The 23,329-nt window shown below is 43.1% G+C and overlaps 1 protein-coding gene across 2 annotated transcripts in view; it reads left to right on the top strand.

Moving 5' to 3' along the window:
• Window positions 1-22,852, top strand: part of atp1b2a (ATPase Na+/K+ transporting subunit beta 2a) — a 43,450-nt gene extending 20,598 nt beyond the window's left edge. Inside the window, exons 3-9 of one of the 2 annotated variants that reach the window (XM_041984620.1) lie at window positions 5,548-5,652; window positions 10,859-10,938; window positions 15,891-16,016; window positions 16,105-16,164; window positions 20,235-20,330; window positions 21,095-21,300; window positions 21,440-22,852. In XM_041984620.1, coding sequence (XP_041840554.1) covers window positions 5,548-5,652; window positions 10,859-10,938; window positions 15,891-16,016; window positions 16,105-16,164; window positions 20,235-20,330; window positions 21,095-21,259 — 632 coding nt within the window. In that variant the 3' untranslated portion in view covers window positions 21,260-21,300; window positions 21,440-22,852. Of the gene's footprint in view, window positions 1-5,547; window positions 5,653-10,858; window positions 10,939-15,890; window positions 16,017-16,104; window positions 16,165-20,234; window positions 20,331-21,094 lie in introns of both variants that reach the window. The other variant, XM_041984619.1, reaches the window with a different exon arrangement.
• Window positions 22,853-23,329: the final 477 nt, after the last annotated feature.

The raw sequence follows: 23,329 nt of genomic DNA, 5'->3' as shown, positions 1-23,329 counted from the left end.
ATATTTATTTTCGTTACCATAGTAACATGTCTGGTATGTCACTTCACATTTCTGAGCAGTAAAATATCTGAAAATGAAAAATGACAGAATAATAACTTATTTCTACATGTGGCGTAAAACAGTAGGAAACATGCAGTTCTGTGTAAACAATGAACAAGTAAAGAGCATTTAAACTTAAATAATATTTCTTTCCTCTTGGAAAAACTGTGATAAACCTCACGTAACATTTATTTGAACAGTTTCACATCTGAAGCACGTCTCTTCATTTCTGGCCACATATTAAATGTGCACATGAAGATCTTTGTTCAGGAGAAGCAGCTTCAGGTTCAGGCTTTAGCACGTCTCTGGGCTGTGACAATGTCACCAGCTGTTAAGAAGATCCTCTCAGCTGGTACACTAGTTCCTGGGATACAGAGGTACCGTTTAGCCTGACAACAGGGTATTCCGCCTCATGTTCCCTCCACCAGGTGGGTGGATTGGTAGGGTGGGGCAGGGGTTTTACGTACCTCATCTAATGTCTTGTCATCTTTGGTTCTGGACTCTGTTACTAGGTTTGTATATGTGTTCCCCAGGAGATCAGCCAGATCAGCCAGAGGTTCAGGGTCCCTCGGTTTCTTTGATGGAGGTTCAGGGTCCCACAGTTTCTTTGATGGGGGTTCAGGGTCCCTCAGTTTCTTTGATGGGGGTTCAGGGTCCCTCAGTTTCTTTGATGGGGGTTCAGGGTCCCTCAGTTTCCTTGATGGAGGTTCAGGGTCCCTCAGTTTCTTTGATGGAGGTTCAGGGTCCCTCAGTTTCTTTGATGGGGGTTCAGGGTCCCTCAGTTTCCTTGATGGGGTTCAGGGTCCCTCAGTTTCTTTGATGGAGGTTCAGGGTCCCTCAGTTTCTTTGATGGGGGTTCAGGGTCCCTCAGTTTCCTTGATGGGGTTCAGGGTCCCTCAGTTTCCTTGATGGGGGTTCAGGGTCCCTCAGTTTCCTTGATGGGGTTCAGGGTCCCTCAGTTTCTTTGATGGAGGTTCAGGGTCCCTCAGTTTCTTTGATGGAGGTTCAGGGTCCCTCAGTTTCTTTGATGGGGGTTCAGGGTCCCTCAGTTTCCTTGATGGGGTTCAGGGTCCTTCAGTTTCTTTGATGGGGGTTCAGGGTCCCTCAGTTTCTTTGATGGAGGTTCAGGGTCCCTCAGTTTCTTTGATGGGGGTTCAGGGTCCCTCAGTTTCTTTGATGGGGGTTCAGGGTCCCTCAGTTTCCTTGATGGGGGTTCAGGGTCCCTCAGTTTCTTTGATGGGGGTTCAGGGTCCCTCAGTTTCCTTGATGGGGTTCAGGGTCCCTCAGTTTCTTTGATGGAGGTTCAGGGTCCCTCAGTTTCTTTGATGGGGGTTCAGGGTCCCTCAGTTTCCTTGATGGGGTTCAGGGTCCCTCAGTTTCCTTGATGGGGGTTCAGGGTCCCTCAGTTTCCTTGATGGGGTTCAGGGTCCCTCAGTTTCTTTGATGGAGGTTCAGGGTCCCTCAGTTTCTTTGATGGAGGTTCAGGGTCCCTCAGTTTCTTTGATGGGGGTTCAGGGTCCCTCAGTTTCCTTGATGGGGTTCAGGGTCCTTCAGTTTCTTTGATGGGGGTTCAGGGTCCCTCAGTTTCTTTGATGGAGGTTCAGGGTCCCTCAGTTTCTTTGATGGGGGTTCAGGGTCCCTCAGTTTCTTTGATGGGGGTTCAGGGTCCCTCAGTTTCCTTGATGGGGGTTCAGGGTCCCTCAGTTTCTTTGATGGAGGTTCAGGGTCCCTCAGTTTCTTTGATGGGGGTTCAGGGTCCCTCAGTTTCTTTGATGGGGGTTGAGGGTCCCTCAGTTTCCTTGATGGGGGTTGAGGGTCCCTCAGTTTCCTTGATGGGGGTTCAGGGTCCTTCAGTTTCCTTGATGGGGGTTGAGGGTCCCTCAGTTCCTTTGATGGGGGTTCAGGGTCCCTCAGTTTCCTTGATGGGGGTTCAGGGTCGTCATCTGGCTCTGCCTGCTGCTCCAGCACCTCAGCTCCTCCCTGTCTGCAGCATTTATCAGCCAAATCTGCTGAAAAAACAAATGAATCACATTCATAAAGAAGAGCTTTCTAATTTCATACACTTACTTTGTGGTGTAATGGAGGGAAAATTGTTTTAGTAAAATTTGAGTGTTAAATTACTTAAAACTGACTGCATACCATGAGACAACACAACAAAAATATTCTGTGTGCATCTTCATTTATAAATGAGTACTTACTGAGCTTTTATGTCACGGTTTCTGGGTTTTGGTGTGTGTGTTCATGTTTTAGGATTTTGGTTTTTGTCATGTTTAGTTCGGTGTTCTTGGTTTATAGTTATGTTCATGCTTTCAGTTTTGTCATGTTCGGTTTTCCCTCTTGTGTTCCTGTGGTTTCTGTCCTGCCTCATTAGATCACCTGGCCTGATCATCCACTTCACCCGTGTCTTGTTACTCCCTCTGTGTATAAGTACTCCTGGTTTTCAGTCATTCATGGTCAGATCCTCATTTGGTCATGTGTAGTTTTTGTCCACTGGAGTTATCCCTGTTGTGTGTGTGGTTCCTTGTCTCAAGTTTTGGGAAAATAAACCTTGTCACCTGCACCAATTCTGCCTCCTGCCTGACTGCCTACATTTGGGTCCTCACCTCCACCCGTTACACGTGACATTTTATCAGTTGCCAAGTGATGAGAGTCAGAGTGACGAGATGGGTGAAGACGTCCTGGTGCTCACCATCATCTGACAGACAAGGTAGGGCCTTGAAGCGTGGGTACCGGGCTGAGGCTATGAGAGTTCATCCTTCAGGCTTCAGTACCTTTAAAAAAAGTTTCACATAACTGAAAATCTTTTTGTCTCAAGATCATTAAATTCTTATAAAAAGACGTGGTGTGGAGCAAAAAATGTTTGTTCGTATAACAAATACCTTTTCTGGAGATCCTGGCACACAGCAGCTTCATCTCCTTCACCATGACGGAGTCATTGGGGCTGGTTGCATCTCCTCGAGACGTCTTGCTTTTAGGGCTGAAATGACAGAATCAGGGGTCCCTTCCTGAGACATCACTAAGGTGGCTTTGTTCAGAGCTTCAGAGCCTGTCCAACTTCTTCTGCTGCCCTTATGTCTGCCTCTGTAAGGGTGGACAGATCTTTTTCCTGTTTTCTTCTGGGGCAAGCAGTACAGTAGAGACAGCTGGTTGTCCAAGCCGCTGTTCCACCGCGTTGGTACATCAGTCACTAGTTTGTGCTGCGGGAGGTCCAGCAACTTCTGTTTCTTCTTGAGTTCATGACAGGTTAAGGTGCTTCAATTAAAAAAGTGAAGATGCGCCTCACTCTTCTAAGAAGCTGTGAGACTGCAGGGGTTTTAAGTGCAGCCTGTGAAGCCAAATTAAGCACATGGGCAAAGCCAACATGCACTGATCAATGAGATCAGCAAGCAGCATGTTCGCTGCATTGTCTGTGCACGATTGCTGGTACTTTCTCCGTTAAACCCCGTTCATTTGTTGCCTCGGTCAACAAGTTTGCTCCCTGTGTGGCTTCCGTGCAGGGCTGGTCTGCAGAACATTTCATAAATAACTCCCACTTGTTAGAAATAAAATGTGATCATTACCTAGGGGTCAGTAGCTCTGGAAGTCCACCCGTCACATGTAAGAGCCACTCTTTCTGCAGACTTCAATGACTCCAAAACTGCTGTCTTCACCTCTGTGTACAGCTTCGGGATGGCGACTTCTGTCATGTGTTTTCGTGTTGGTATTTCATATCATGGTTTGAGTGTCTGTAACATATTTTTAAACCCCTGGTTGTCAACGACAGTGTGCGGTCGTAGGTCTTTGCGTATGAACACGGCTACAGACTCTGTTATCTTCTGTGCACAGACAGAGCCTGGAGGCAGTTTACAGGCAAAGGATTTATCGAGTTACGTCTGTTTCGAGTCAGTAGGTTTAGCTACGGGTTGTTGCAGAGCATCTGCATGTTGTCGGTGTACGTGATTGTGCAGGTTTGTCGTGTTACTACAGTACTTTAATTCTGCCTGGCACAACTTAAAAAAGACCTTAATTTTGTCTATTTTCTGTGTTCTGGATTTACACGAGAATTCAAAATGACCCCAAACGTCAGATTTAAAAGTTAAAGGAGCTGGATTTAGCCTATTGCTGCTTGTGTTGGTCGCCATTTTTTTGTTGTTTGATCTAATGCGGCCTCCATCTATATAACGTGAATAACACCCACAGCGCCCCCCATGGGTCAGGAGGAGAATCGATTCAGAGGATTTGCCTAATTGAAATTGAATTGAGCAGCGAAATATTGCAATGCATCGATAAATCATTACTTTTACCCACCCCTAGTCTATAGCTGACTTTAGTCTATTGTTAAAATGCTCTGGAATAAAATCACATGATGCAGGTAAAATCTGAGCAGAAGTTTGGTCTAAAAAGCTGCTTCAGAAGTCACATGTGGTTTCCTCACTGTTCTCGCTGGGGCTGCCGAGTGGTTAAACTGGTTAAAAAACACAGTAGAGGTCTGACACAGCCAGGTCAACAACAGAGGACACACCAGTGGACAGACCACAGGTTAGGACCACGTCCAGGATGGGTCCTCTGTTGCAAGTTCTCTAGAGAACTACATGGTTCTCTACAGACCTGCATGATTCTCTTCAGACCAGCATGGTTCTCTACAAATCTGCATGATTCTCTTCAGACCAGCATGGTTCTCTACAGACCTGCATGGTTCTCTTCAGACCAGCATGGTTCTCTACAGACCTGCATGGTTCTCTTCAGACCAGCATGGTTCTCTACAGATCTACATGGTTCTCTAGAGAACTACATGGTTCTTTACAGACCTGCATGGTTCTCTTCAGACCTGCATGGTTCTCTACAGACCTATGTGGTTCTCTAAAGATATACATAGTTCCCTGCATATGTACATGATTCCCTACCTACATGGCTCTCTGTAGACCTGTATGGTTCCCTACAGATCTATGTGGGTTTTCTACAGACCTGCATGGTTTTTTGAAAGACCTACATAGTGCTATATATATCTACATAGTTACTTACAGGCCTACATGGTCCACTACAGACATACATGGTTTTCTACAGATCTACATTGTTCCCTACATACTTACATGGTTCTCTACAGGCCCACATGGCACCCCACAGGCTTACATGTCTCCCTACAGATTTGGACAGTTCTCTACAGACCCAAATGGTTCCTTAGAGACCTGAATGGTTCGCTACAGACCTCCATGACTGTCTACAGACCGACATGGTTCCTTTCAGACCCACATGGCTCCCCACAGGCTTACATGGCTCCCTACAGTTCTACAGACATAAATGGTTTTCTACAGATCTACATTGTTCCCTACATACTTACATGGTTCCTTTCAGACCCACATGGCTCCCCGCAGGCTTACATGTCTCCCTACAGTTCTACAGATGTACATGGTTTCCTACAAACTCACTTGATGTAAAAGAAAAGGCCATGATTGGTTGTTCAATTAGTTTGAGACTGTGATTGGTTAACCAGTAGTGTTTTATCTTTTGTTTTGTTTTTTTTTCTTTCAGGGGTGATGATTCGTCCAAAAGGAGATCAGCTGGAAATCAGTTTTTCGGTTTCAGACACTGAGAGCTGGGACGGATTTGTCCAGACCCTCAACAACTTCCTTTCTCGTAAGATTTTTAACCCCTTTTTCATGACAGCCCTGTAAGTGTCCAGCATCCTGTAGTCCAGCACATGTCTGCAAACACCAGGAAGCAGCAATGCTAACATGTAGCATAGCAACATCAACTAAAAGACTAAAAGACTCTACCAAGCATTGGCATCCAGACCAAACACAGTTCAAACCCCAAGCAGTTAAATGGGAATGTACGACACCATGAGATCAGCTCTGTTCACTTTAGAGCTTCTGCTAATTTCTCCACACAAACAAGGAAACATGAAAGCAGAGACTCTGCTGGTCCCAGAGGCATCTGTCTCATCACTGTGGGACAAAAACTCTGGAGCTAGCAGCCAGAACCAGAAACCATGTCTTACTGTTGCTGTTTGTGGTGAAAAGTTTGATTCCAGCTCTAAAACTCTGCTAATGTTTCTCGTATGACTCTGTCTTTGTTTGAAATAAATCATAAAGGTCCTGCTGGTTTCCATGGAGATGAAGGAGGTTTTATAGTGAAGGATTCACTCTTCCTATCATAGATTATCTTGGGCTTCACTTCTTTCTTGACCCTCACGGTGGTTCTAAGTTGAATGTGTGGGTATCCCTGGACCCTCACGGTGGTTCTAAGGTGAATGTGGGGGTATCCCTGGACCCTCACGGTGGTTCTAAGTTGAATGTGTGGGTATCCCTGGACCCTCACGGTGGTTCTAAGGTGAATGTGGGGGTATCCCTGGACCCTCACGGTGGTTCTAAGTTGAATGTGTGGGTATACCTGGACCCTCACGGTGGTTCTAAGTTGAATGTGTGGGTATCCCTGGACCCTCACGGTGGTTCTAAGGTGAATGTGGGGGTATCCCTGGACCCTCACGGTGGTTCTAAGTTGAATGTGTGGGTATCCCTGGATCCTCACGGTGGTTCTAAGGTGAATGTGGGGGCTATCCCTGAACCCTTATGATGGTTCTAAGGTGAATGTGGGGGTATCCCTGGACCCTCACGGTGGTTCTAAGTTGAATGTGGGGGCTATCCCTGGACCCTCACGGTGGTTCTAAGGTGAATGTGGGGGTATCCCTGGACCCTCACGGTGGTTCTAAGTTGAATGTGTGGGTATCCCTGGACCCTCACGGTGGTTCTAAGGTGAATGTGGGGGCTATCCCTGAACCCTTATGATGGTTCTAAGGTGAATGTGGGGGTATCCCTGGACCCTCACGGTGGTTCTAAGTTGAATGTGGGGGCTATCCCTGGACCCTGACGGTGGTTCTAAGGTGAATGTGGGGGCTATCCCTGGACCCTCATGATGGTTCATAGGTGAATGTGGGGCTATCCCTGGACCCTCATGATGGTTCTAAGGTGAATGTAGGGGGTATCCCTGGACCCTCATGATGGTTCTAAGGTGAATGTGGGGGCTATCCCTGGACCCTCATGATGGTTCTAAGTTGAATGTGGGGGCTATCCCTGGACCCTCATGATGGTTCTAAGGTGAATGTGGGGGCTGTCCCTGGACCCTCATGATGGTTCTAAGGTGAATGTGGGGGGTATCCCTGGACCCTCATGATGGTTCTAAGGTGAATGTAGGGGTATCCCTGGACCCTCATGATGGTTCTAAGGTGAATGTGGGGGCTATCCCTGGACCCTCATGATGGTTCTAAGGTGAATGTGGGGCTATCCCTGGACCCTCATGATGGTTCTAAGGTGAATGTAGGGGTATCCCTGGACCCTCATGATGGTTCTAAGGTGAATGTGGGGGTATCCCTGGACCCTTATGATGGTTCTAAGGTGAATGTGGGGGTATACCTGGACCCCCATGGTGGTTCTAAGGTGAATGTGGGGGTATCCCTGGACCCTCATGGCGGTTCTAAGGTGAATGTGGGGACTATCCCTGGACCCTCATGGTGGTTCTAAGGTGAATGTGTGGGTATCCCTGGACCCTCATGGCGGTTCTAAGGTGAATGTGGGGACTATCCCTGGACCCTTATGATGGTTCTAAGGTGAATGTGAGGGGTATCCCTGGACCCTCATGGCGGTTCTAAGGTGAATGTAGGGGTATCCCTGGACCCTCATGGCGGTTCTAAGGTGAATGTGGGGACTATCCCTGGACCCTCATGGTGGTTCTAAGGTGAATGTGGGGGGTATCCCTGGACCCTCATGGCGGTTCTAAGGTGAATGTGGGGCTATCCCTGGACCCTCATGGTGGTTCTAAGGTGAATGTGGGGGCTATCCCTGGACCCTTATGGTGGTTCTAAGGTGAATGTAGGGGCTATCCCTGGACCCTCATGATGGTTCTAAGGTGAATGTGAGGGTATCCCTGGACCCTCATGATGGTTCTAAGGTGAATGTGGGGGTATCCCTGGACCCTTATGATGGTTCTAAGGTGAATGTAGGGGTATCCCTGGACCCTTATGATGGTTCTAAGGTGAATGTGGGGGTATCCCTGGACCCTTATGATGGTTCTAAGGTGAATGTGGGGGTATCCCTGGACCCTCATGGCGGTTCTAAGGTGAATGTGGGGGCTATCCCTGGACCCTTATGATGGTTCTAAGGTGAATGTAGGGGTATCCCTGGACCCTCATGATGGTTCTAAGGTGAATGTGGGGATATCCCTGGACCCTCATCATGGTTCTACGGTGAATGTGGGGGCTATCCCTGGACCCTCATGGTGGTTCTAAGGTGAATGTGGGGCTATCCCTGGACCCTCATGATGGTTCTAAGGTGAATGTAGGGGTATCCCTGGACCCTCATGATGGTTCTAAGGTGAATGTGGGGGCTATCCCTGGACCCTCATGATGGTTCTAAGGTGAATGTGGGGCTATCCCTGGACCCTCATGATGGTTCTAAGGTGAATGTAGGGGTATCCCTGGACCCTCATGATGGTTCTAAGGTGAATGTGGGGGTATCCCTGGACCCTTATGATGGTTCTAAGGTGAATGTGGGGGCTATCCCTGGACCCTCATGATGGTTCTAAGGTGAATGTGGGGCTATCCCTGGACCCTCATGATGGTTCTAAGGTGAATGTAGGGGTATCCCTGGACCCTCATGATGGTTCTAAGGTGAATGTGGGGGCTATCCCTGGACCCTCATGATGGTTCTAAGGTGAATGTGGGGCTATCCCTGGACCCTCATGATGGTTCTAAGGTGAATGTGGGGGCTATCCCTGGATCCTCATGATGGTTCTAAGGTGAATGTGGGGGTATCCCTGGGCCCTCATGGCGGTTCTAAGGTGAATGTGGGGACTATCCCTGGACCCTCATGGTGGTTCTAAGGTGAATGTGGGGGTATCCCTGGACCCTCATGGCGGTTCTAAGGTGAATGTGGGGACTATCCCTGGACCCTATGATCGTTCTAAGGTGAATGTGGGGGGTATCCCTGGACCCTCATGGCGGTTCTAATATGAATGTGGGGACTATCCCTGGACCCTCATGATGGTTCTAAGGTGAATGTGGGGGGTATCCCTGGACCCTCATGGCGGTTCTAAGGTGAATGTGGGGACTATCCCTGGACCCTCATGGTGGTTCTAAGGTGAATGTGGGGGGTATCCCTGGACCCTCATGATGGTTCTAAGGTGAATGTGGGGGTATACCTGGACCCTCATGATGGTTCTAAGGTGAATGTGGGGGCTATCCCTGGACCCTCATGATGGTTCTAAGGTGAATGTGGGGGTATCCCTGGACCCTCATGATGGTTCTAAGGTGAATGTGGGGCTATCCCTGGACCCTCATGGTGGTTCTAAGGTGAATGTGGGGGCTATCCCTGGACCCTTATGATGGTTCTAAGGTGAATGTAGGGGTATCCCTGGACCCTCATGATGGTTCTAAGGTGAATGTGGGGGTATACCTGGACCCTCATGATGGTTCTAAGGTGAATGTGGGGGGTATCCCTGGACCCTCATGATGGTTCTAAGGTGAATGTGGGGGTATACCTGGACCCTCATGATGGTTCTAAGGTGAATGTGGGGGCTATCCCTGGACCCTCATGATGGTTCTAAGGTGAATGTGGGGGTATCCCTGGACCCTCATGATGGTTCTAAGGTGAATGTGGGGCTATCCCTGGACCCTCATGGTGGTTCTAAGGTGAATGTGGGGGCTATCCCTGGACCCTTATGGTGGTTCTAAGGTGAATGTAGGGGTATCCCTGGACCCTCATGATGGTTCTAAGGTGAATGTGGGGGTATACCTGGACCCTCATGATGGTTCTAAGGTGAATGTGGGGGCTATCCCTGGACCCTCATAATGGTTCTAAGGTGAATGTGGGGGTATCCCTGGACCCTCATGATGGTTCTAAGGTGAATGTGGGGGCTATCCCTGGACCCTCATGATGGTTCTAAGGTGAATGTGGGGCTATCCCTGGACCCTCATGATGGTTCTAAGGTGAATGTAGGGGTATCCCTGGACCCTCATGATGGTTCTAAGGTGAATGTGGGGGGTATCCCTGGACCCTCATGGCGGTTCTAAGGTGAATGTGGGGGTATCCCTGGACCCTCATGATGGTTCTAAGGTGAATGTGGGGATATCCCTGGACCCTCATCATGGTTCTACGGTGAATGTGGGGGTATCCCTGGACCCTCATGATGGTTCTAAGGTGAATGTAGGGGTATCCCTGGACCCTCATGATGGTTCTTAGGTGAATGTGGGGGTATACCTGGACCCTCATGATGGTTCTAAGGTGAATGTGGGGCTATCCCTGGACCCTTATGATGGTTCTAAGGTGAATGTAGGGGTATCCCTGGACCCTCATGATGGTTCTAAGGTGAATGTGGGGGTATACCTGGACCCTCATGGTGGTTCTAAGGTGAATGTGGGGGCTATCCCTGGACCCTTATGGTGGTTCTAAGGTGAATGTGGGGGTATCCCTGGACCCTTATGGTGGTTCTAAGGTGAATGTAGGGGTATCCTTGGACCCTCATGATGGTTCTAAGGTGAATGTGGGGGTATCCCTGGACCCTCATGATGGTTCTAAGGTGAATGTAGGGGTATCCCTGGACCCTCATGGTGGTTCTAAGGTGAATGTGGGGGTATCCCTGGATCCCCCTGACTCTGACCATTGATAGAATTGTCTATCATCATCATCGGTTGATGACTTCCTGGATTTTATTCAATCACACTGTTTCTTAGCGGTCTGTTGTCTTAATCTGAAATAAAACACCTGTTATTCTGTTCCTGTTTGTCCACCTGTGGATCTGATCTACCTGTCTCTGTTCTAATATCTGTCCTTCCTGTCTTTGTCCACAGCTTACAACGACACCTACCAGGTCCAGACCAATGATGACTGTCCCCCTGACCAGTACTTCATCCAGGAGGACAGTGGAGAGGTAAACCCAGTGTGTCTTGTATGTGTGTGTCAGGTTCAATCTGGTGATCATTGGTCTCTGGTGATCAGTGTGGGCCAGTCCAGATCTCAGCCCCGTCAGACAGAGTTGGTCTCCAGGGTTTATCTGAAACTTCACTGGACTTTAATTTGACACATGTTCTACACAACTCCATAGACAGAAGAAATAAAAGTGACTGATTGGAGTCGATTGTCCAGAACATCAGTCATCTCTCGTTTGAATGAAATGTGGCCTCCTGAACTTAAACCAGGAAGTCCAGGTTCTGCTGTGGTCCTGACACCTGGTTATCAGTTCAGAGAATGAGTTTTCCTTACTGTCTACACTAGATTCAGATAACTCAACAAGACTGCAGGTCAAGATATAGACGTTCATGAGACTGGAGATTAAAGAGGAGGTCTGATAAAGTTTCACAGATCTAATTTAGATTTAACGGACGTATTTAGATTTAATGGTCTGATTTAGATTTAACGGACGTATTTAGATTTAATGGTCTGATTTAGATTTAACGGACGTATTTAGATTTAATGGTCTGATTTAGATTTAACGGACGTATTTAGATTTAATGGTCTGATTTCAATTTAACGGACGTATTTAGATTTAATGGTCTGATTTCGATTTAACGGACGTATTTAGATTTAATGGTCTGATTTCGATTTAACGGACGTATTTAGATTTAATGGTCTGATTTCAATTTAACGGACGTATTTAGATTTAATGGTCTGATTTCGATTTAACGGACGTATTTAGATTTAATGGTCTGATTTCGATTTAACGGACGTATTTAGATTTAATGGTCTGATTTCAATTTAACGGACGTATTTAGATTTAATGGTCTGATTTAGATTTAACGGACGTATTTAGATTTAATGGTCTGATTTCGATTTAACGGACGTATTTAGATTTAATGGTCTGATTTCGATTTAACGGACGTATTTAGATTTAATGGTCTGATTTCGATTTAACGGACGTATTTAGATTTAATTGTCTGATTTCAATTTAACGGACGTATTTAGATTTAATGGTCTGATTTCGATTTAACGGACGTATTTAGATTTAATGGTCTGATTTCGATTTAACGGACGTATTTAGATTTAATGGTCTGATTTCGATTTAACGGACGTATTTAGATTTAATGGTCTGATTTCGATTTAACGGACGTATTTAGATTTAATGGTCTGATTTAGATTTAACGGACGTATATAGATTTAATGGTCTGATTTCAATTTAACGTACGTATTTAGATTTAATGGTCTGATTTAGATTTAACGGACGTATTTAGATTTAATGGTCTGATTTAGATTTAACGGACGTATTTAGATTTAATGGTCTGATTTAGATTTAACGGACGTATTTAGATTTAATGGTCTGATTTCGATTTAACGGACGTATTTAGATTTAATGGTCTGATTTCAATTTAACGGACGTATTTAGATTTAATGGTCTGATTTAGATTTAACGGACGTATTTAGATTTAATGGTCTGATTTCGATTTAACGGACGTATTTAGATTTAATGGTCTGATTTCGATTTAACGGACGTATTTAGATTTAATGGTCTGATTTAGATTTAACGGACGTATTTAGATTTAATGGTCTGATTTCGATTTAACGGACGTATTTAGATTTAATGGTCTGATTTCAATTTAACGGACGTATTTAGATTTAATGGTCTGATTTCGATTTAACGGACGTATTTAGATTTAATGGTCTGATTTCGATTTAACGGACGTATTTAGATTTAATGGTCTGATTTCAATTTAACGGACGTATTTAGATTTAATGGTCTGATTTAGATTTAACGGACGTATTTAGATTTAATGGTCTGATTTCGATTTAACGGACGTATTTAGATTTAATGGTCTGATTTCGATTTAACGGACGTATTTAGATTTAATGGTCTGATTTCGATTTAACGGACGTATTTAGATTTAATGGTCTGATTTCAATTTAACGGACGTATTTAGATTTAATGGTCTGATTTCGATTTAACGGACGTATTTAGATTTAATGGTCTGATTTCGATTTAACGGACGTATTTAGATTTAATGGTCTGATTTCGATTTAACGGACGTATTTAGATTTAATGGTCTGATTTCGATTTAACGGACGTATTTAGATTTAATGGTCTGATTTAGATTTAACGGACGTATATAGATTTAATGGTCTGATTTCAATTTAACGTACGTATTTAGATTTAATGGTCTGATTTAGATTTAACGGACGTATTTAGATTTAATGGTCTGATTTAGATTTAACGGACGTATTTAGATTTAATGGTCTGATTTAGATTTAACGGACGTATTTAGAGTTAATGGTCTGATTTCGATTTAACGGACGTATTTAGATTTAATGGTCTGATTTCAATTTAACGGACGTATTTAGATTTAATGGTCTGATTTAGATTTAACGGACGTATTTAGATTTAATGGTCTGATTTCGATTTAACGGACGTATTTAGATTTAATGGTCTGATTTCGATTTAACGGACGTATTTAGATTTAATGGTCTGATTTCGATTTAACGGACGTATTTAGATTTAATGGTCTGATTTCGATTTAACGGACATATTTAGATTTAATGGTCTGATTTCGATTTAACGGACGTATTTAGATTTAATGGTCTGATTTAGATTTAACGGACGTATTTAGATTTAATGGTCTGATTTAGATTTAACAGACGTATTTAGATTTAATGGTCTGATTTAGATTTAACGGACGTATTTAGATTTAATGGTCTGATTTCGATTTAACGGACGTATTTAGATTTAAGGGTCTGATTTCGATTTAACGGACGTATTTAGATTTAATGGTCTGATTTCGATTTAACGGACGTATTTAGATTTAATGGTCTGATTTAGATTTAACGGACGTATTTAGATTTAATGGTCTGATTTAGATTTAACGGACGTATTTAGATTTAATGGTCTGATTTAGATTTAACGGATGTATTTAGATTTAATGGTCTGACTAACAGTCCATCATGAAATTTTATGCGAACAACTCAAAATCTACAATAAAACACTAAAACAGGCCAGAACACTCCACTTCTCAAGCCTCATCACAGATAACAGAAACAACCCCAAATTCCTTTTTAAAACCACTGATCTTTTAATAAACACAGATTTTAGCAAGTCCTCCATGCCTGCATAAGAAGCTGCATATGAGGACTTTGCAGGCCACTTCAGAAGTAAGATCAATGCCATCAGATTCAGCCTTTTATTTCAACATGTTGTTGATTTTAACAGGCCTGAAGCTCTGTTTTCGTCCGAGGAAACACTGGAAGTTTTGCCCTGGTTGATGCTTGGTCCAGTTGTCTCCCAACTAAACGCAACAACCTGCCTTTTAGACCCTGTTCCCCCATTTTATGGTTTCTTTGAGCCTGAGCTTTTAGACATGGTACTCCCTTCGGACGGGTGTTTTCCCATCTGCCTGTAAAACGGCGGTGGTGAGGCCCCTTCTGAAGAAGAGTCATTTAGATCCAACTGTTTTTAATAACTACCGACCTGTATCCAACCTAGCATTTTTAAGTAAAATTATAGAAAAGGTTGTTTTTATTCTGTTAAATTAGTTTTTTGATAAAAATAGTATTCAGGATAAATATCAGTCTGGTTTTAGGACAAACCCCAGTACGGTGACGCCCTTTTAAGGATTGTAAATGACCTCTAGTGTGACTTTGACACACAGAAACGGTCAGTTCTGATTCTACTGGATCTTAGCGCCGCCTTTGATAAAGTAGATCACCGGATTTTATTAAACAGAAGTCTGGTAATGTTCTTAAATTGTTTTACTCCTATCTTACAGATAGACAGTTTTATGTAAATATGGATATATGCTTTTCAAAGATCCATAAAAGCCAATGTGGTGTTCCCCAAGGATCATTTCTAGGCGCACTTCTTTTTAATCTCTCCACGTTACTTCTTGGGGGCGTCATCAGGAGACATGGCATTGATTTCCAGCTATGCTGATGATACACAGCTTTACATCGCCGTGTCTCCTGATGACCTGGAGCCAGTTAACATCCTTTCCAACTGGATTTTAGACATAAAGTCATGAATGGCCTAATCAGGACAAAACTGAAGTTTTAATTATCGGTCCTGAAGAGAAGAGACAGATCATTTTATCCCAATTACAAAACTTTTAATATTTTCAGCAAGTGAGAAATCTGGGCATCCTTTTTTACTCTGAGCTGGATTTTATTCCACACATTAAAAATTGTCACAAAAAGGATTTTATCATCTTAAAAACATCACCAGAGTCGCCCATTTCTCTCTCTGCCAGCAGCGAGGTGCTGATGCTTTTATTTCCAGGAGAATAGATTACTGTAATGTCCTGCTCTCTGGTCTTCCCAGAAAGTCTATTTCTAACCTGCAGCTACTCCAGAACCCAGTAGCAGAGTTCTGACGAGGACCAGAGGAACACATCACACCTGGTTTAAAATCACTGCTCCCTGTGTTTTAAGATGGATTTTAAGCTTCTTTTACTGGTTTATAAATGTCTTAATGGTTTTGGACCTTCTTATTTATCAGACCTGCTTTTACATTATGAACCCTCACAGACCCTTAGGTCCCCTGGTATCGGCCTCTTAGATGTTCCCAAAGTCAGAACCAGGACTTCTGGTGAGGCCTTGTTGCACCACTACGGGTCTGGACTGTGGACCAGCCTGTCAGAGAACCTCAGAGACTGTTTGTTTTTAGACTAGCTTATAGCTGATTTTTATTTGGTTTTGTTTAGATTTTCACTTATTTAACCATATATTTTTGTATTTATTTTAAATACCACCTATTGATGTGGCTCTCCATTTTATTGTTTTGTTTTACCCAAGTAAAGTCCTTAGTTTTATTTTAACATTTTCCTGAACTCTTTTATCTGTATTTTTATTCTTGTAGGGCTCCATACATATATGTATGTATGTATGTCTCTGTGTCTCTGTCTTCAGGTGAGAAACAACCCGAAGCGTTCCTGTCAGTTCAATAGGACGATGTTGGGGGATTGTTCGGGAGTGTTGGACCGTTTCTATGGTTACGACAAGGGTCAGCCCTGCATCTTCATCAAACTGAACCGGGTAAATTAACCCTATACCTCCTTCAAAGAGAGGTGTATCAGACTAGAAACATGTCCTCTTTTTGATGTGACCTGTTGTCTGTCTCCAGGTGATCGGGATGTTACCAGGGAAGGACGGTCAGTCTCCTTACATCACCTGTGGAGCCAAGGTCTGAATCTGTCTGTCCATGTTTCAGTCTGAATCTGTCTGTCCGTCCATGTTTCAGTCTGAATCTGTCTGTCTGTCCATGTTTCAGTCTGAATCTGTCTGTCCGTCCATGTTTCAGTCTGAATCTGTCTGTCTGTCCATGTTTCAGTCTGAATCTGTCTGTCCGTCCATGTTTCAGTCTGAATCTGTCTGTCTGTCCATGTTTCAGTCTGAATCTGTCTGTCCGTCCGTGTTTCAGTCTGAATCTGTCTGTCCGTCCATGTTTCAGTCTGAATCTGTCTGTCTGTCCATGTTTCAGTCTGAATCTGTCTGTCTGTCCATGTTTCAGTCTGAATGTGTCTATGTCCTTGTCTCATGTGTCTGTCTCCATCTTTAGCCCTACAAAGTGGGGACGGATGAGTGGGTAAGAAGGGGTTAGAGGTTGAGAAAGTAGAATGTAGTACCCTAGAAAGATCACTGAGGAAAAAAATACATTGAAAACAGTAGACGGCAGTAAAATAGTAGAGGGCAGTAAAAGAAGCAATCAAACACAAATACAAACAAAAGCCTGTAGTAGTAATGAAATGTTAGAATGTAGTAAAACTATAGGAAACACTAGTGCATCAAAATGCAGTCAGGGATTATTAGAAGTAAAAAAACAGTAGAATGCAGTAAAGAAACAGTTGAGTGAAGTAACCTGAAAGAAGCAGTGGAATGCAGTAATAAACAGAAATACGTAATGAAATATTAGAATGCAGTAAACAAACAGTAGATTGCAGTAAAGCCCCATTACACTGCTTTGAATAAATATGAGTGCAGTAATAAAACAGTAGAATGCAATAAAAACAACATAGTGGAAAGGAAAGCAGTGGAGTCAAGAGAAAAAAATACAAAACATTAGTGCAGGAAATAAACCCAATACAGTACAGAAACATTACTATGAAGTAGAAAACAATGGGTTGCAGTAGAATAATAATATTACAGTTAAAACAGTAGATTATGGTACAAAAATGGAATGCTGTGAATAAAAATAAATAAATAAAATAAAATAAACAAAAAAAAACTACACATTCAATGCAGTAAATAGACTGTGCAGTGCAGTAAAGAAAAAGTAGAGTGCATTAGAATGCAGTAAGGAAACAGTAAACCACAGGAAAGCAACTTTAGAGTACAGCATGGACACAGTAGAGTAGGGTAAAAATAGTCAACTAAATAAATCATTCCACTGCAATAAACGAACAATAGACTGCAGTAAAAACACTGTGCAGTTCGACACAGAGACAACATGGTTCAGAAAAACACAGTAGACTCCAATAAGGAGACAGTATAGTTAACTAACAAACAGTAAAGTGTAGTAAATGGACAGTACAGTCCAATGAAAGCATTAGAACACAGTAAAATAGTAGACCACAGTAAAAAGATAAGACTACATTAGACAGTGAAGAATGGTAAAATAAAGTATATTAAACCGAGTTGACAGCAGTAAACAGACAGTAGAAATGAGAAAAATCCATAAAGTTTGGTAAAAACAGTAGACTGCAGTAAAGAATAAACAGAACTACTATCTACTGTCTTTATACTGTACTCTACTTCACATCTACTACTGTCTGCTGCCCCCAGTCTGTACTCTGCTGTAAATCTACTGCTGTCTACCGCCTCTGTACTGCACTATACTCTAAATCTACTACTGTCTACTGCCTCCATAGTGTATTGTACTGTAAATCTACTACTGTCTATTGCCTCTATACTGTACTGTAAATCTACATCTACAGCATAGAGACAGTAGTATAAAAACAGTAGAGCACAGTATATAGGCAGTAGACAGTCGTAGATTTACAGTACAGTATAGACAGTAGACAGTAGTACAGTTACAGTAGAGTACAGTATAGATACAATAGACAATAGTAGATTTACAGTAATGTACAGTATAGAGACAGTAGTAGATTAACAGTAGAGTACTGTATAGTGGCAGTAGACAGTAGTAGGTTTACAGTAGAATACAGTATATACAATATTAAATTTACAATAGAATACAGTATAGAGGCAGTAGACAGTAAAAGATTAACAATAGAGTGCAGTCTGAAGGGAGAAGACAGTAGTAGATTTACAGTAGAGTAACAGATAGAGGCAGTAGACAGTAGTAGATTTACAGTACACTACAGTTTGGAGGCAGAAGACATTTCTAGATTTACAGTAGAGTATCGGATAGAGGCAGTAGATAGTATATTTACAGTACAGTACAGTATGGACGCAGTAGACATTAGTAGATTTACAGTAGAGTACAATATGGAGGCAGTAGACAGTAGTAGATTTAAAGTAGAGTACAATATAGAGGCAGTAGACAGTAGTAGATTTACAGTAGAGTACAGTATAGATACAGTAGGCAGTAGTAGAATTACAGTAGAGTACAGTATAGAGACAATAGTACAAAAATAGTAGAGCACAGTATAGTGGCAGTAGACAGCAGTAGATTTACAGTAGAGTACAGTATAGAGGCAGTAGACAGTAGTAGATTTACAGTAGTGTACAGTATAGAGGCAGTAGATAGTAGATTTACAGGTGAGTACAGTATAGCGGCAGTAGACAGTAGTAGATTTACAGTAGTGTACAGTATAGAGGCAGTAGATAGTAGATTTACAGTACAGTATAGAGGCAGTAGACAGTAGTAGATTTACAGTTCAATACAGTATGGAGGCAGTAGACAGTAGTAGATTTAAAGCAGAGCACAGTTTAGACACAGTAGACAGTACTCGCATTACAGTAGAGTACATTATAGAGACAGTTGTAGATTTACAGTAGAGTACAGTATAGAGGGAGTAGACAGCAGTAGATTTACAGTAGAGTACAGTATAGAGGCAGTAGACAGTAGTAGATCTACAGTAGAGTACATTATAGAGACAGTTGTAGATTTACAGTAGAGTACAGTATAGAGGTAGTAGACAGTAGTAGATTTACAGTAGAATACGGAATAGACAGTATTAGATTTACAGTAGAGTACAGTATAGCGGCAGTAGACAGTAGTAGATTTACAGTAGTGTACAGTATAGAGGCAGTAGATAGTAGATTTACAGGAGAGTACAGTATAGCGGCAGTAGACAGTAGTAGATTTACAGTAGTGTACAGTATAGAAGCAGTAGATAGTAGATTTACAGTACAGTATAGAGGCAGTAGATAGTAGTAGATTTACAGTTCAATACAGTATGGAGGCAGTAGACAGTAGTAGATTTACAGTAGTGTACAGTATAGAAGCAGTAGATAGTAGATTTACAGTACAGTATAGAGGCAGTAGACAGTAGTAGATTTACAGTTCAATACAGTATGGAGGCAGTAGACAGTAGTAGATTTAAAGCAGAGCACAGTTTAGACACAGTAGACAGTACTAGCATTACAGTAGAGTACATTATAGAGACAGTTGTAGATTTACAGTAGAGTACAGTATAGAGGCAGTAGATAGTAGATTTACAGTACAGTATAGAGGCAGTAGACAGTAGTGTACAGTACAGAGGCAGTAGATAGTAGATTTACTGTACAGTATAGAGGCAGTAGACAGTAGTAGATTTACAGTTCAATACAGTATGGAGGCAGTAGACAGCAGCAGATTTACAGTAGAGTACAGTATAGATACAGTAGACAGTACTAGCATTACAGTAGAGTACATTATACAGACAGTTGTAGATTTACAGTAGAGTACAGTATATAGGTAGTAGACAGTAGTAGATTTAAAGTAGAGTACATTATAGAGAAAATAGACAGTAGATTCAAAGTAAAGTATAGAGGCAGTAGACAGCAGTAGATTTACAGTAGAACACAGAATAGACAGTATTAGATTTACAGTAGAGAGGCAGTAGACAGTAATCGTTTTACAGTAGAGTACAGTCTAAAGGCAGAAGGCAGTAGAAGATTTACAGTAGAGTAACAGATAGAGGCAGAAGTAGATTTACAGTAGAGTACAGTATAGATACAGTATAAACAGTAGACAGATTCTCTCTGAGTAGAAAATGTTTTATATGACGATCCAGTGTGTTCCAGTGTATTTTCCTGCAGGTTATGATGATGGATCAGACGTATTGATTGAAGTGTCTGTGTTTGCAGAAGGAGGACGCTGAGAAGATCGGACCCGTGGCTTATTATCCCACCAACGGAACCTTCAACCTCATGTACTACCCGTACTACGGCAAGAAAGCTCAGGTCGGTCACTAGACACTCTGTACACACTCATTACACACAGTACACACTCATTACACACAGTACACACAGTACACACTCATTACACACACAGTACACACTCATTACACACAGTACACACTCATTACACACAGTGCACACTCATTACACACACAGTACACACTCATTACACACAGTACACACTCATTACACACAGTACACACTCACTACTCACTCATTAAACACACAGTACACACTCATTACACACAGTACACACTCATTACACACAGTACACACTCATTACACACTCAGTACACACAGTACACACTCATTACACACAGTACACACTCACTACTCACTCATTAAACACACAGTGCACACACATTACACACTCACTAATCACTCAGTACACACACAGTACACAGTCATTACAAACACAGTACACATTCACTACTCACTCAGTACACACACAGTACACACTCACTACACACGCAGTACACACACAGTACACACTCACTACTCACTCAGTACACACACAGTACACACTCAGTACACACTCACTATTTACTATCTACACACACAGTACACACTCACTACACACACAGTACACACTCACTACAGAGTCAGTACACAGTCAGTAGACACTCATTACACACACAGCACACACTCACTACTCAGTACACAGACAGTACACACTCACTTCTACCTCACTACACACTGAGTACACAGTATTCACTCAGCCCCGTTCCACCTGTTAATGCTGACCTGTGATGTGTTCACTGTCCCAGGTGAACTACACTCAGCCTCTGGTGGCCGTGAAGTTCCTGAACGCCTCCGTCAACACCGACATCAACATCGAGTGTAAAGTCAACTCCAACACGCTGCTGCCCGGCAGCGAGCGGGACAAGTTCGCCGGACGGGTTTCCTTCAAACTGCGGATCAACGAGAAATAAACACCTGAACTCCAGTTACCACCAGTTACCACCGGTTACCAATGGTTACCAACGGTTACCACCGGTTACCACCGGTTACCAACGGTTACTTGCGGTTACCACCAGTTACCACCGGTTACCACCGGTTACCTGCGGTTACCAACGGTTACCAACAGTTACCAGCGGTTACCAGCCGTTACCACGGTTACCACCGGTTAACCAGTGTGTAACTGGAGTCCAGTCAAGTTAACTGGAGTTAAAGTTGCACTCAGCCTCGTTTCCCTGTTACTGTTCTGATCAGCTGTGTTTCTATCTTCATGTTTCATGATGCATTCACTGATCAGCTTCATGATGCATTCACTGACCGGCTTCATGATGCATTCACTGACCGGCTTCATGATGCATTCACTGATCAGCTTCATGATGCATTCACTGACCGGCTTCATGAAGCATTCACTGACCGGCTTCATGATGCATTCACTGACCGGCTTCATGATGCATTCACTGACCGGCTTCATGATGCATTCACTGACTGGCTTCATGATGTTATGATTTTAGATACCTTCATTTCCCTCCAGGTTACCCTGCTGGCTGTCAGCTGATCTCTGTTATGATCCTGAGTGCAGCTTTAACTCGAACACACCCACTTTCAAACCAACCAATTAGAAAAAGCACCTGCTGTGATGTCACTGCCACCGAGTCAGGGACCGTCAGACGAAGGCTCCTGTCAATCATTCTGCACGATTCAAAGATGAAATTATTGATCACACAAGCTCGCACATTTCAGCGTTTAGTCTGTTTGTTTATTTATTTATTTATTTATTTAATTATTTATTTGTTCGTCCATCCGTCCGTCCATCCGTCCGTCCATCTGTCCGTCCATCCGTCCATCTATCTCAGTTACTTTTGTTTGTTTACTGCTTCCGTTGTTCCAGATAAAAACAGAACAGGTAAAGGAAACGTAGTTCAGAATCTGGTTCACTCACTGAACTTAACCAAAACCACCTGAACTGTAAAACCTGGACCAGTTCAGAAACCAGTTCATCCTGTCTCCATTTTTATTTTCTCAGAAACACCTGGATTCACAGCCAATCAGAATCTAGCTTTAGTAACCATGGCAACATTTTTATGATGTCTTTTTTTCCCTCTGTTTTCTTTGTGGCTGCAGCTGATTGGCTTGTTGGTTAATTAGGTATTAGGTAATTAATTAGTGAACCACTTAATGAGTTAGTTAGTTAGTTAGTTAACAGGTTAGTGAAGGATTAAATAGAAAGTTATCTGTTTAATGTTTAATGTTTTTTCTTTTTGTTCAATGTTGATTTTTTTATGTTTATGTTTACTTTTATCACCATGGGGCTGAGCATGACACAGCACACACACACACACACACACACACACCTGTCAATCACTCTGTCGTGTCACATGGAAACGCCCCTTCCCACCAGTACTACTCTCCACCAATCGTCTTCCTTCCGAGCGTGACCACCCAATCAGATGGTCCTGCTGTATGATGTCATGCTGTAACTTGTTTGTGACTAGTTGAATTTTCCTGCCTGAAAATGTCCTTGTGTTTATGCAATGATTTTAAAATATATTAAACTAAAAAAAGACTGACAACAGCCGTCTGTGTGGTTCATGACCCACTTCGTAGTTCCACACCAGGACACCCTCGGTTTTCGGTTGGACCAGAGTTAGCTTCGTAGCTCCACACCAGGACACCCTCGGTTTTCGGTTGGACCAGAGTTAGCTTCGTAGCTCCACACCAGGACACCCTCGGTTTTCGGTTGGACCAGAGTTAGCTTCGTAGCTCCACACCAGGACACCCTCGGTTTTCGGTTGGACCAGAGTTAGCTTCGTAGCTCCACACCATGACGCCCTCGGTTTTCGGTTGGACCAGAGTTAGCTTCGTAGCTCCACACCATGACGCCCTCGGTTTTCGGTTGGACCAGAGTTAGCTTCGTAGCTCCACACCAGGACGCCCTCGGTTTTCGGTTGGACCAGAGTTAGCTTCGTAGCTCCACACCAGGACGCCCTCGGTTTTCGGTTGGAACAGAGTTAGCTTCGTAGCTCCAGACCAGGACGCCCTCGGTT

This window comes from Melanotaenia boesemani, chromosome 5 (genome assembly GCF_017639745.1).
Source record: "Melanotaenia boesemani isolate fMelBoe1 chromosome 5, fMelBoe1.pri, whole genome shotgun sequence".
NCBI lineage: Eukaryota > Metazoa > Chordata > Actinopteri > Atheriniformes > Melanotaeniidae > Melanotaenia > Melanotaenia boesemani.
The sequence above is the reverse complement of the archived record's forward strand: the minus strand, read 5'-3'. Positions and strand labels throughout refer to the sequence as shown.